Source organism: Sphaerodactylus townsendi, linkage group LG09 (assembly GCF_021028975.2).
Source record: "Sphaerodactylus townsendi isolate TG3544 linkage group LG09, MPM_Stown_v2.3, whole genome shotgun sequence".
NCBI lineage: Eukaryota > Metazoa > Chordata > Lepidosauria > Squamata > Sphaerodactylidae > Sphaerodactylus > Sphaerodactylus townsendi.
In genome coordinates this window covers 15,898,723-15,910,517 of record NC_059433.1, presented here as the reverse complement: position 1 = coordinate 15,910,517, position 11,795 = coordinate 15,898,723, and the positions used below count along the sequence as shown (strand labels likewise).

The following is an 11,795-nucleotide window of genomic DNA, read 5'->3' as shown; positions in this document are numbered from 1 at the left end:
TGGCAATTATTGCTTTACTAAGTAATCTGCAATCTCTTCTTCATCTGATACATTGCTTTCAAATATTTTTATATTTTGTATTTTCTGTTATGTCAGCTTCACCCCCAAATCCCCAGAGGTTTCCCAACCTGGAGCTGGCAACCCTACAACAGACATATAAAAGGAGGGAAAGGTATCATTGGGTAGCTATGCCATATCTTTTTTCATCTGATGTGTTTTTAAATGCTGTTTTTAAATTATATGTTCTTAGTGCAATCCTAAAGTATTCTGTTCTCGTATTCTGTTCTTGTCTCTGCCTATATTTTATACCTTATTAACGGAGCTAGCAGTCTTCCCATTGGGGAGGATTTTTAACAATGGGCTTGCAGGGTGCCTTTGAATTTTTGAAATCTGACATTTGAATTTGATTTTAAATCTGTATTAACCGCTGTTTTTAAAAAGGGATTGGTAATTTATTTGTATGGAAGTTTAATTGTTTAATCTTGTTTGTGTTTAGTTGTACGATGATTTGATTTTGTTGTGCACCGCCCAGAGCCCTTCGGGAATAGGGTGGTATATAAGACTAAACAATAAATAAATAAATAAATAAAGTAAGTAAGTAAGTAAGTAAGTAAGTAAGTAAGTAAGTAGCCAAAAACACTGACTGAACCAAATAGCCATTATGCTAGCCTATCTTGCCGATAAGGCAGTTACACTGGTGCAGCCCCCCAGTTGTGCCCCACCTCTTACAGCCACCATTGTAGCCCCATAGCGGCCCCTTACTGGTGGACCAGTAATATAGGCCCTTATCTGCTTGGAAATGGATGGGCTCAGGGTTGTGACTATAATTGGTTGGTTTCCTAACCTCTTTCAGCCTAGCATTGCCCCCCTCCAACAGTGATGGAAAGTTATGCTAGCAATAAACATGGTGTAGCTCACAGGCACCAATGCAAACAAAAAGCATAAGTGCCCCCCCCCCCCACTGGCATGACCATGCCTAAAAGGCCCAGAGAAGCCCAGAGAAGCATAGTATGCTGACTACAGGTGTAACCAATCCTCTCCCTTTCCCATGGTCACTATACCCCCTCCCCAGCACCCAATCACTTCCCCCGAGCAGGGATGCTTAGGAAGGGCACACAACATGGAACTCTGACTCACAGTCCCATGCAGTATGACCTTAGAGCGAGCAGCATGGCCCTTTGACGATGGGAAAAGCAAAGAGAGAGCACCAACACCCAAGAGGAAGAGCAGCAAAGTTCATACTTAGTTGGTAACGTGTGTCGCTGCAGAATCCTAACAGTTCCCCCATCTTTGGAGTCTCAACCCTAAGAGACAACCATGCACTGACAAGGAAGCAAAGGTCAGGAACCCCAATCCCCTTGTTTCTGACTGGGTGCGCCCCTGGCAATGCTGCCTCCCACACCCTAGCCCAGCAACAGTGTTCATGTGGAAACAATGTGACTCAAGGCCTTTTGGCATCATGGCCCCTGTCTTGCAATGGGAAAAGATTCCTGGAAAGTTTCTCAACTGAACTGGCAGGGGGGAACATTTTCAGCCCCACACTGGCCTGAAAGCTCATTTCTTCTCCAGGAACTCCCCTCCCCTCCCCCCACACCCATACACACACCTTCAGTAGTTTTTGGAAAGGGATTTGGCAAATGCCCAACTTCTGTCAGCAGGGCAGCTACTGTGTTAGATGGTTCATCAGCAGTTGCTGAGGAATTCAACATGAGACTTGGTGGCTGTATCCTCTGCCTCAAAGGAGGTTTGCAATGGGGAACAGAAGGGTGAGGTGGGGTGGCAGGGAATAAGGGGGGGGTGCTGGTGGAGGAGACCAGAAGATGCCTTAGTTTCTGGGTGATGTGGCTGCTGAAACCCCTGAGGAAGCAGGTGACTCAGGGCCTTGGACGTGGGGGCCCCAGCCAGTGCAGTCCATCCCCTCCTTTACCTTCCATGTGAGCAGTGATTGAGCAGGAGTACCTTGAGACCTTGGCTGCTTTCTAACCTGGAGCCGAGTAAATGCAGAAACAGTTGGGTAAATTCAGGGGAAAGAATGAAAGAAGGTTCCTTTTGTTTTGTATTAGTTTAAATATCCACTGGAGAGTAAGAAACGTAGGCTTGCTGATTTGGTAAAGCTGAATGTTACTTAAGAACATAAGAACATAAGAACTAGCCTGCTGGATCAGACCAGAGTCCATCTAGTCCAGCACTCTGCTACTCGCAGTGGCCCACCAGGTGCCTTTGGGAGCTCACGTGCAGGATGTGAAAGCAATGGCCTTCTGCTGCTGCTGCTGCTCCCGAGCACCTGGTCTGCTAAGGCATTTGCAATCTCAGATCAAGGAGGATCAAAATTGGTAGCCATAGATCGACTTCTCCTCCATAAATCTGTCCAAGCCCTTTTTAAAGCTATCCAGGTTAGTGGCCATCACCACCTCCTGTGGCAGCATATTCCAAACACCAATCACACGTTGCGTGAAGAAGTGTTTCCTTTTATTAGTCCTAATTCTTCCCCCCAGCATTTTCAATGAATGCCCCCTGGTTCTGGTATTGTGAGAAAGAGAGAAAAATTTCTCTCTGTCCACATTTTCTACCCCATGCATAATTTTATAGACTTCAATCATACCCCGCCTCAGACGCCTCCTCTCCAAACTAAAGAGTCCCAAACGCTGCAGCCTCTCCTCATAAGGAAGGTGCTTCAGTCCCTCAATCATCCTCACTGCCCTTCTCTGCACTTTTTCTATCTCTTCGATATCCTTTTTGAGATGTGGCGACCATTCCCCCCCCACCTCCTTCCCAAGCCTTTGAGAAACTAGCACACCAAAGCTACCTGCATTTCAAACCATTTTTTTCTATGTATCATAGAAGGCTCCAGTGCCATCTAGGGGCTAAATAAAGAAAATATATGCTAGGGAATTTCAGAAAGCAGCCCAGTGCCCCAGAGTGCTCCCATGGTCGCTCCCCAGAATGCCCCCGCCCACCTCTCCCTGCACCTGTGTCTTCTTGGCTGCATTCCCAGTGACATCCTTTGCTGGGTTTTGCCTCTGCAAGGCTGAACGGCAATGGCAAATCACCTGTGTTCATCTCCTGCCACAGAACTTGACCGATTTCCCTCCACAACCAAGGGATGTTGCAAGTATTCTTTTGTCTCCGGCTTTGCTGTCTCTTGACCAAACCCATAGAACAGACTCGATTGTGAAACCAAACTTGCAACATTATATACTGTGAACTCCCCCATCTTTTATGTAAGTTATTAATATTGGGGGATCCATCAAAAAATTACAAGCTTTAGAATTCCCCAATATATTACCCATGAGTGCTTTGAGTGTTTTTCTGGACTTCTTCCAGGCAAGGGAAAGGACCAAGTCTGGTTTCTTGACCTTGTTTGGAGGTTCTAGCAGGGGAGCACATCTACCGTATACCCTTGACCGAAGAACAGTACACTCCTTCTATCTGGGATGGTCATCCTCTTCCACAGAGCGCGCAACTTGGGGAGGGACGCATGTGGAGCGGTGAGGGAGGTAGGGGACACCCGCCTAGCCAGCCAGATCAGCCAAATCAACCCTGGCGATCAATGGGGTGACAGATGTCGCAGCCCTCACAAGTCTGGTTTCTTCTCCATAGCTTTTGACCCTCTTGCCTAATCTTTCACCAGCCCCTTCTTCTTTCCTCCTTAGTTATTCGGGGAGATGGATCAAAAGATCCAACTCTGAATACAAAGGAAGGAAGAACTTCAAGCCATTGTTATCAAATCATGAAATAACCTTATGTAGTCCTTCAGCCCAGTTACCTTTTAATCTCTCTCTTAGGCCCCTTCCACGCAGCAAATGTATAATGGGTTGCAGTGGAGACAAAGCAACCCGTTTTCCTGTTTTTGCATTCACATGCATCTGTGCAAGCAGAGATTGGAGTCCACGGAAACAGTCTGGCTTGCTGTCGTGCCTTCACATGGAGCTGCATTTCTTTTTTAAAATTTTGCTCCCCACCAATGCGTAGCTACGCAGGCATGCACAAATAAACCCCACAGCCATGGTGATGTCTCACCATATGACCATCTGCTCCTGCGTAGCTACGCAGATGTAAGCTGCAAACAAATAAATTTAAAAGGGAAAACAGAGGCAAATAAAACGCCTCCTGCCCGGCGGTTCGCTCACAAGTGGCTGCAACCCGGGACTTTTGAAAAGACTCGCAAATAGCACAATTCTTTAAAAAAAAATAACACAGGGCAGATTCATTTTAGGAGTGGGATCTGTGCGACATTCCCCCCAAAATGGGTATTTTACCACCCTACAGCTGTGTTTTTTGGCCCGTGTGGAAAGGGCCTTAGGCAAATCATACAGGTTGACGTGGTTACGCTCAAGAAGACTTAACCTGTTGTTTCCTTGCTGGGGGGGGGGGGGGAGAGGGGTTATCTGCAACCACACTGTCTGAAAAATTGCACTCCCTGTGATCACATAGAACAAGAACCACCGTTTTATTAAATGCTTTGTTTATTGCGATCTTGTGCAGTTCCAGTTCCAGACAGGAAGCGAGAAGCTTAATACGTTTCAAAGAAAACCCCCAGCTGCTCAAGCTTTTAAGAAAAGGTTTCATTGCCTGCATTTGCTTCTTCTTTTTTTTTAAAGGAACACCCATAGTTTAGGGTTGCTCTTCGGTTTTAATTGGAGGCAATGTGATATAACAGAATCCACACAAATGGATTATTCAGGCCGGCCTTATTATGAAGCAATATGAAGAGCAGATTCCAGGCGAGGTAATTCGTTTTTCTGCCTTATGACACCATCTCTGTGCATAATTTTCAAAATTAAGCTCTCATCCACAGAAGATGACCTTCATGTTCACCTTTTGATTCAGGTGTAAAAAAAGTATAAAGCAAACATTGCAATTGTCCATTACATTGAACCTAGATCCATACCAGACAAGAAGAAGAAGAAGAAGAAGAGTTTGGATTTATATCCCCCCTTTCTCTCCTGCAGGAGACTCAAAGGGGCTTACAATCTCCTTGCCCTTCCCCCCTCACAGCAAACACCCTGTTAGGTGGGGCTGAGAGAGCTCCGAGAAGCTGTGACTAGCCCAAGGTCACCCAGCTGGCGTGTGTGGGAGTGCACAGGCTAATCTGAATTCCCCAGATAAGCCTCCACAGCTCAGGCGGCAGAGCTGGGAATCAAACCCGGTTCCTCCAGATTAGATACACGAGCTCTTAACCTCCTATGCCACTGCTGCGTCTGTGTCAATTCTGTGTCAATGAGAGGCATGTCCTTACTACCTCTCAAGTAAGCATGTACAGTTTGCTCACATTGGGAGTCAACCAAAAAAGTCTCATATGAAGCACTGCATATTTCTCCTGAATGACCACATCCCAAAACAGAAAGAGAACAACCCTCTTTAATAACTGTGCAGAAGTAAGAAGTATAGCTTTTTCTATAAGAGTAGTTTCGGAGTCCACATTACTCTCTTCACAGATCTCTAAGGGACTATTTTTCTTTTGGAATATGGCCATTTGTCTGTAGCTGACTGTAAAGACAAGGACTAGTTCTCCCATTCAAGGATAAAGGAAGGTTGTTCTTTAAACAAAGTGACATGGAGCAAAATGGTGTGAGAAGGCAGAACAACAGAATTCCTTCAGAGCGCAAATCAGACCCACCACCAAATACAGATTGCCTTTGCCCCTATCCATCCAGCGATTAGAATCACAAGGCATGAAGCGAAGTGGAAAAAAAACAAAAGAATGAACTTTTCTAAAATCGTTTTCCATCGTCGTTTTCCGCTGATCTCGATTTTCGTCCGTCAGAATCATTCTTTTACTCGGGCTTAAGGAACCTACCAAAGAGAAGAATGCTTTTGGTGCAATTCTGCCGAACATAGAAAAGGAAGGGATGGTCGGCTATGAAAGGCACAGGTCCCCGACGCTGGCGCCGGGAGACTTGGGCCTCCTTTGTGGCAGGTGCTTCGCCACCCTCTTCATCAACCTCGAAGAAAGTATCATGGACGAGCTGAGACAGAGCCACCCCGTGAGTGGTTGTTGCGCCAGAGAAATCGGCTTTTTCAGAATCGTTTAGAAGTGACAGATCCAAGTATTTGTCAGCTTCCACTGTCTTCTCCAGGCTGAACTTGGGAATGGCCAGCTCTACCTCTTCAGGCTTCAGATCGTAGGACCAGTCAAGCAAATCTTCATAGGTCAGTGCATTTTCCAGCTAAAGGAACAAAGAGAAGTTGTAACACAGTCAGTCCAGTCGGAGAAAAACCAAGGCTCCTTCCGCACATGCAGAATAATGCACTTTCAAACTGCTTTCAGTTCTCTTTGAAGCTGTGCGGAATGGCAAAATCCATTTGCAAACAGTTGTGAAAGTGGTTTGAAAATGCATTATTTTGCGTGTGCGGAAGGGGCCCAAGACTCGGACATCAGCATGATGTGGCAGTTAAGAGGGGTAGACTCTAATCTGGAGAACTGGGGCTGGTTCCGCATGGGCCAAAAACAGCAGTGTGAAAATGGTGTGAAAATGGTGTAAAAGGTTTTTACTGTATCCTTTCTTTTTCTCTTCTTTTTAGATCAGAATGGCTAGCTTATAAGTAAGATAATCAAGAGGACATTTTCTCTGATACAGCACTGGATTAAGTACTAAATATAACTGATTAATCAATGGCTGAGATAGCTAATAGGGTAGAATTAATGTAATTATAACTTAAAATGAAATATAATCAGAAACTTGAGATGTACTAACGTATCTTTGATATTAGATTGTGTATCATATGTTTTACTAGCTGGAAGTCCACTTTAATACACTATTCTTCTTTATTTTTATTTTCTTTCTTTCTTTCTTTATGTTTTTATATAATTTTCTTTAACGTTTTATATGCCTTCAATTATGTAAACATAACCTGAAATTGTATCTTTTTTTGTATTTCTTCTTTGTTTATTGTACACTGTGATTAAAGAAATAAAATCATTTTTTAAAAAAAGAAAAGGGTGTAAAAGGGTTTAAAACGGTGTAAAAGGGTTTATACTGTTTTCACACCGTTTTCACACCACTGTTTTCGGCCCATGCGGAATCAGCCTGGGTTTGATTTCCCTCTCCTCCACATGAAGCTTGCTGGATGATCTTGGGCTCTCAGATCCCTCAGGCCTCTTCGATCTCTCTCAACCCCACCTACCTGTTCTCTCAGATCTCGTTCAACCCCACCTACCTCACAAGGTGTCTGTTGTGGGAATAGGAAAGGAAGGAGTTTATAAACCATTTTGAGACTCCTTACAGTTGAAAAAAGCAGGGTATAAATCCAAACTCTTCTTCTTCATTATCATCATCAATGCAAAGAAAGTGTGGCTACATTAAGTAAAAAGCTAATGATAACCAATAGGGCTTTTGGCACAAACGTTACCAGATTATTGAGCCAGAATGGGTGGTAGTGTTGATTAACTGGCTTTTGAGGGTCTTCCGGGCTGCGTGGACATGATCACACAGCCCAGAAAACCCACAACAGCCAGTTGATCCCATTCTTGAAAGCTTTCAACGCTACAATGATGACTAAGTTCATATAACAGTTACGAGGACAAACACTATGGTGCAGTGGTTAGATGGTTGGACTAGTGTCTGAGAGACCTGGATTCATCTCTGCCACTGAAACTCACAGGGTGACCGTGTACACTCATTGCCTAAATCTAACCTACAGGGTTATTGTGAGGGGGAAAAAACAGGAGAGGAGAGCAATACAAACAATTTTGGGTCCTCAAGAGAGTAAAAAGTGGAGTATAATGAGTATTATTTAGCAAGAAATAGATCACCTGAAGAAGAGCTTCAGAACTTTCATCAGCCGGGAGTAATACGAACATGCTCATCACATGGTCTTTGTAGGGAATCTCAAGAACTTGCGCCTCGATGTTGTTTAGATACACTGTCCCCGTACTGAAGGTCCCCTTGCTATGCATCAGCTGTACAGTATGATAAGCCTTCTACAAGGGAGGGGAAAAAATGAGAAAGAGTTTTTAATTTACTTTAACCTTTTCATCCTGCCTTTTCCCTGGGTTAAGTGTGACCTTTCTTTTGCTCTTGGATCTTTTGCTCTTTTATAATTTGGTCATTGTGGGCCTGATGAGTCAAAACTAGATGATCCAGACGGAGAAAACTGGAAACAACGGATACAACCCTTTTTAATTAATTAATTGATTGATTGATTGATTGATTGATTGATTGATTGATTAGTTAGTTAGTTAGTTAGTTAGTCAGTCAGTCAGTCAGTCAGTCAGTCAGTCAGTTAGTTAGTTAGTTAGTTAGTTAGTTAGTTAGTTAGTTAGTTAGTTAGTTAGTTAGTTAGTTAGTTGTTTCGATTTTTATACCGCCCTATCCCCGAGGGGCTCCGGGCGGTGTACAACAATTAATACAAATAAGTTAGGGGCAAACCATACAAATAAAACAACAGCAGCCCATAGAACTCCGACATTAAAACATGCTGAATTTCATTAAAACAGCGGTCATATCATAATAAAGGCACCCGGAGAGTCCTTTCCTTTAAAACCCTCCCCTAGGGAGCAGTCGGACTCCTCCATAGGAGGATAATCTTGATGGAATCGAACAGGGGCGCCATACTCAGCGGCTGGTTGCTCCAAAGGCCCGGCAGAAGAACTCGGTCTTACAGGCCCTGCGGAACGCACCGAGATCCCGCAGGGCCCGGACAGCTGGAGGGAGAGTGTTCCACCAGGCCGGGGCCAGAGCCCTAAAGGCCCTGGCCCGCGTGGAGGCCAGCCGCGTCACCGAGGAGCCGGGGACTACCAGTAAATTCGCCTCTGCTGAACGTTTCATGAATGTTTCTGTGGAAACCTCAAGAAGAAGCATAGGACTGTGCAGAAAGGGACAAGGGCTGCTGCTGCTGATATTGGATTAGCAAATCTGGAAAAATCATGATGCTTAGATGTTCTCCTTAAATTCCCAGAAGGGGAATTTTGTAGCCTATTACATTATTACTAGAAATTCCCTCAGGAAGTGGGAGTAGAGAAACCGGCCAACCAATTCAGGTAAAGGTTCTAACACTTAATCTAATTGAAATGAATGAGGATAGTGAAATCCTTTTGATTTCTACTTAGAGTGTCTTTATCGGCCTTCATCTCAAACCAGAAGGGCTGATGGGTCAGCAGGAGAAGCAGATTCGGTGGATTCGGTGAGCTATATTGCCTGAGAGGCCTGCATGAAGACGTCATTGCGGTAAGAGAATTCTAATTGCTGTCCGAGGGTGGATCACTTCTTGTGCGAGGCCCCTCTATAATGACACACATCACACCATTGCTGGGGTAATAAATTGGCCATAGCCATTTTATTGAGCAGAAGCGTGAGGCTAAGCATGGGTCTGGATCTGGTCATGCGGGTACGTGCTACAGCTCAGCAGGACGGGTGCCCCATCCCGAGCTTCGATCTACTGTGGGGCTCTGCCGGCGGCCACTCCTTGCCAGAGATGTTCCCCTTTCGGCCTGGTTTGACAGGGTGGTCGCCTCTTGTCGCTGTTGCCGTTCCCAAGAGGAAGGCGTCGCTCCCTAGCCCCCTTCCCCTTGCCCTTCCAGATCAATACCCATGCGCCAAACCGCCATGAACTAGGCTATGACATAGCAGCATGCATTAACATATAAAAGTAGGGTGAGGTGGGTGGGCAAATCGTCGGCCAGCGAGCACATGGCCTGAACAAAGGAGGGCAAGCCCCTTTAAAGCCTCGGCTCGCTCCTCCTTTCTTCCGGTGACGCTGCCCCTTCCCACAGTGGCTCCCTTTCCAGTTCCGCCCTTGTCTGGGCAGTGTCAGCTGGGCTCGCTCCAACCCCCACCCCGATCAGGACAACTCTGCCTCGTGGTAATTCACAGGCGCCTTTTACATCGCATCTCCAGACTAAAGAGATCAGTTCCCTTTGAGAAAATGGATGCTTTGGAAAAAGGACTGTATTAACGTTGTACCGACTGAAGTCTTCCCCAGGCTCTATCCTCAATTTGCCAGCCGTTTCCCAACCTAGATCTAGCAGCCCTACCCCCCATTCCCCACCAGTGGCCAGGGGGGACCTAGCAAACCTATTACACCCTTTCAAAATATAGCTGAAAGGTACAGTGGACCTTTCCACGATTCAGCTCTATGTTCAGAACAGCAAGGAAGCATACATCTATCTTACCGCATCTGTGAAAAATGGGGCTTCTTTTGTGAGCTCTTTCTTAAATTCAACGTCCCATACTCCTTTGAAGTACATGTTATTCACCATCAGCAGCTCAGTCAAAGAATCCACACTTCCTTCGGGTAGAATATTCTTGATTTTACCTTCGGAGAAAAACAAGAAATTGGGCTTTGAAAGATGTGTAAACTCCTTTGTGTCGCATTTGATAATTACAACTATAAGCAATTCATAATTCCCTCTCTGAAAATCCTGAATGGAGCAGCTATACTGTGGTTGGTGGTTATACAAAACCTATAGCAATTATTCTTCTTGAGGTTCTTTTTCCATATTGAAGAAGAATATCTCTGTACAGGCAGTGTCTTGATAAACCATGGGCGTTTCCCCACTCACCACGCCCCCCCATGCTGTGCACTGCTCTCAGCGCACGTCATTTCTGGCGCGCGCCCAGGCATCCCCATGACCCCGCTCTGCATGGGGTCATCAAAAGGTGCCGTTTAGAAGGGTGCCAGGAATGACGCATGCTGAGGGGGCGCAACAGCGGCAGCGGCAGGGTGACTGTGTTGTCACCACCCCGTCGTGGGGAGTGCCGGGGGACCCCACGCTAATTGAGGAGAGTAGCGCGGGGCTTAAGGTAAGTGGGGAAAGGCCCCATGAGAAGCTGTTATCTTCTCTCACCACCTGTTCAACCAAATTTTAGTTGGCTGTTGTTTTGTAAAGCAATCCTCCAAGGATCAAAGATGGAGGCCTTCCTGTCATTGGCATTTTCCCAACCCATCAAGCAGAAGTGGATGAGATGCCGTTACCATGAGTTTGGATTTCAGTCCACAGGTTTATCAGTTGCCTCACATCCCCAGGAGCACAATGAAAATCAACTCCATCCACTTCTGTCCAATACAGTTTCAGAGCACAGAAAAGGAATTTCTGAACAAAAGGAAAAAAAACAGGAAATAACAACAGTCTAATTATAGATTCATCTTTCTAATTTAAAAAAGTTAGATATTCACCTTAGCGCCTTAAATAATTTATAGAATAAAAGCAAAAGAAGGCATGATGATGGACCTTCTTTAACAGAGTTCCACAAAAGCAGGGGCATCCACTAAAAAGGCCCTGCTTCTAGTTCCAGACTCAAAAATGTATACAGGAGAAGAAGTTAATTTCGCTTGTATTAGGGGTTTGAGCTAGTGACATGCACCACACATTTAGTTCTAAGAGCCTTCCCACTTTAACTATGACTCCCCCTTTTTATTGCAAATAAAATATTTGACCATTTTACACTGCAACTGAATTGAACAAAGTTAACACTTTTTCAATTGAGCAATGCAGAATGCTACTAGTGCTGGCCAAACCTTGAGTTACCTGAATGAAAGCAATGGCATAGTCTCCATAGAGCTTGTTGGCAAAACTCAGAATGTAATTGGTGCTAGGTCTGTTAAGTCGTTGAAGTATTTTGCTGAATGCAGTATGGACTCCTTCAGGATATTCACATTCATCATCTGAATCAGACTAGAGAATACAATGAAATGTTAGTTCTAGTGACAGTTGGTTGAGAGATACATTTGCTTGCTCTTGACTTAGGTGTTAAAGCATTCCATCTTATAGGGCGTTTTCCCACTTACCTTTTGCTGCGCGCAAGTAGCGCAGGGTCCCCCGCGCCTCCCCACTACAGGGGCGGCGACTACGC

At 45.1% G+C, this 11,795-nt stretch overlaps 1 protein-coding gene across 1 annotated transcript in view; it reads right to left on the bottom strand.

The window, feature by feature from the left end:
* Positions 1-5,194: 5,194 nt before the first annotated feature.
* The window catches only part of LOC125439404 (leukocyte elastase inhibitor-like), a 34,047-nt gene continuing 27,446 nt past the window's right edge, over positions 5,195-11,795 (bottom strand). The window contains exons 6-10 of the mRNA XM_048508510.1: positions 11,471-11,617; positions 10,918-11,035; positions 10,115-10,257; positions 7,757-7,924; positions 5,195-6,170 (exon numbers count right to left, since the gene is read on the bottom strand). Coding sequence (XP_048364467.1) covers positions 5,778-6,170; positions 7,757-7,924; positions 10,115-10,257; positions 10,918-11,035; positions 11,471-11,617 — 969 coding nt within the window. The 3' untranslated portion in view covers positions 5,195-5,777. The remainder of the gene's footprint in view (positions 6,171-7,756; positions 7,925-10,114; positions 10,258-10,917; positions 11,036-11,470; positions 11,618-11,795) is intronic.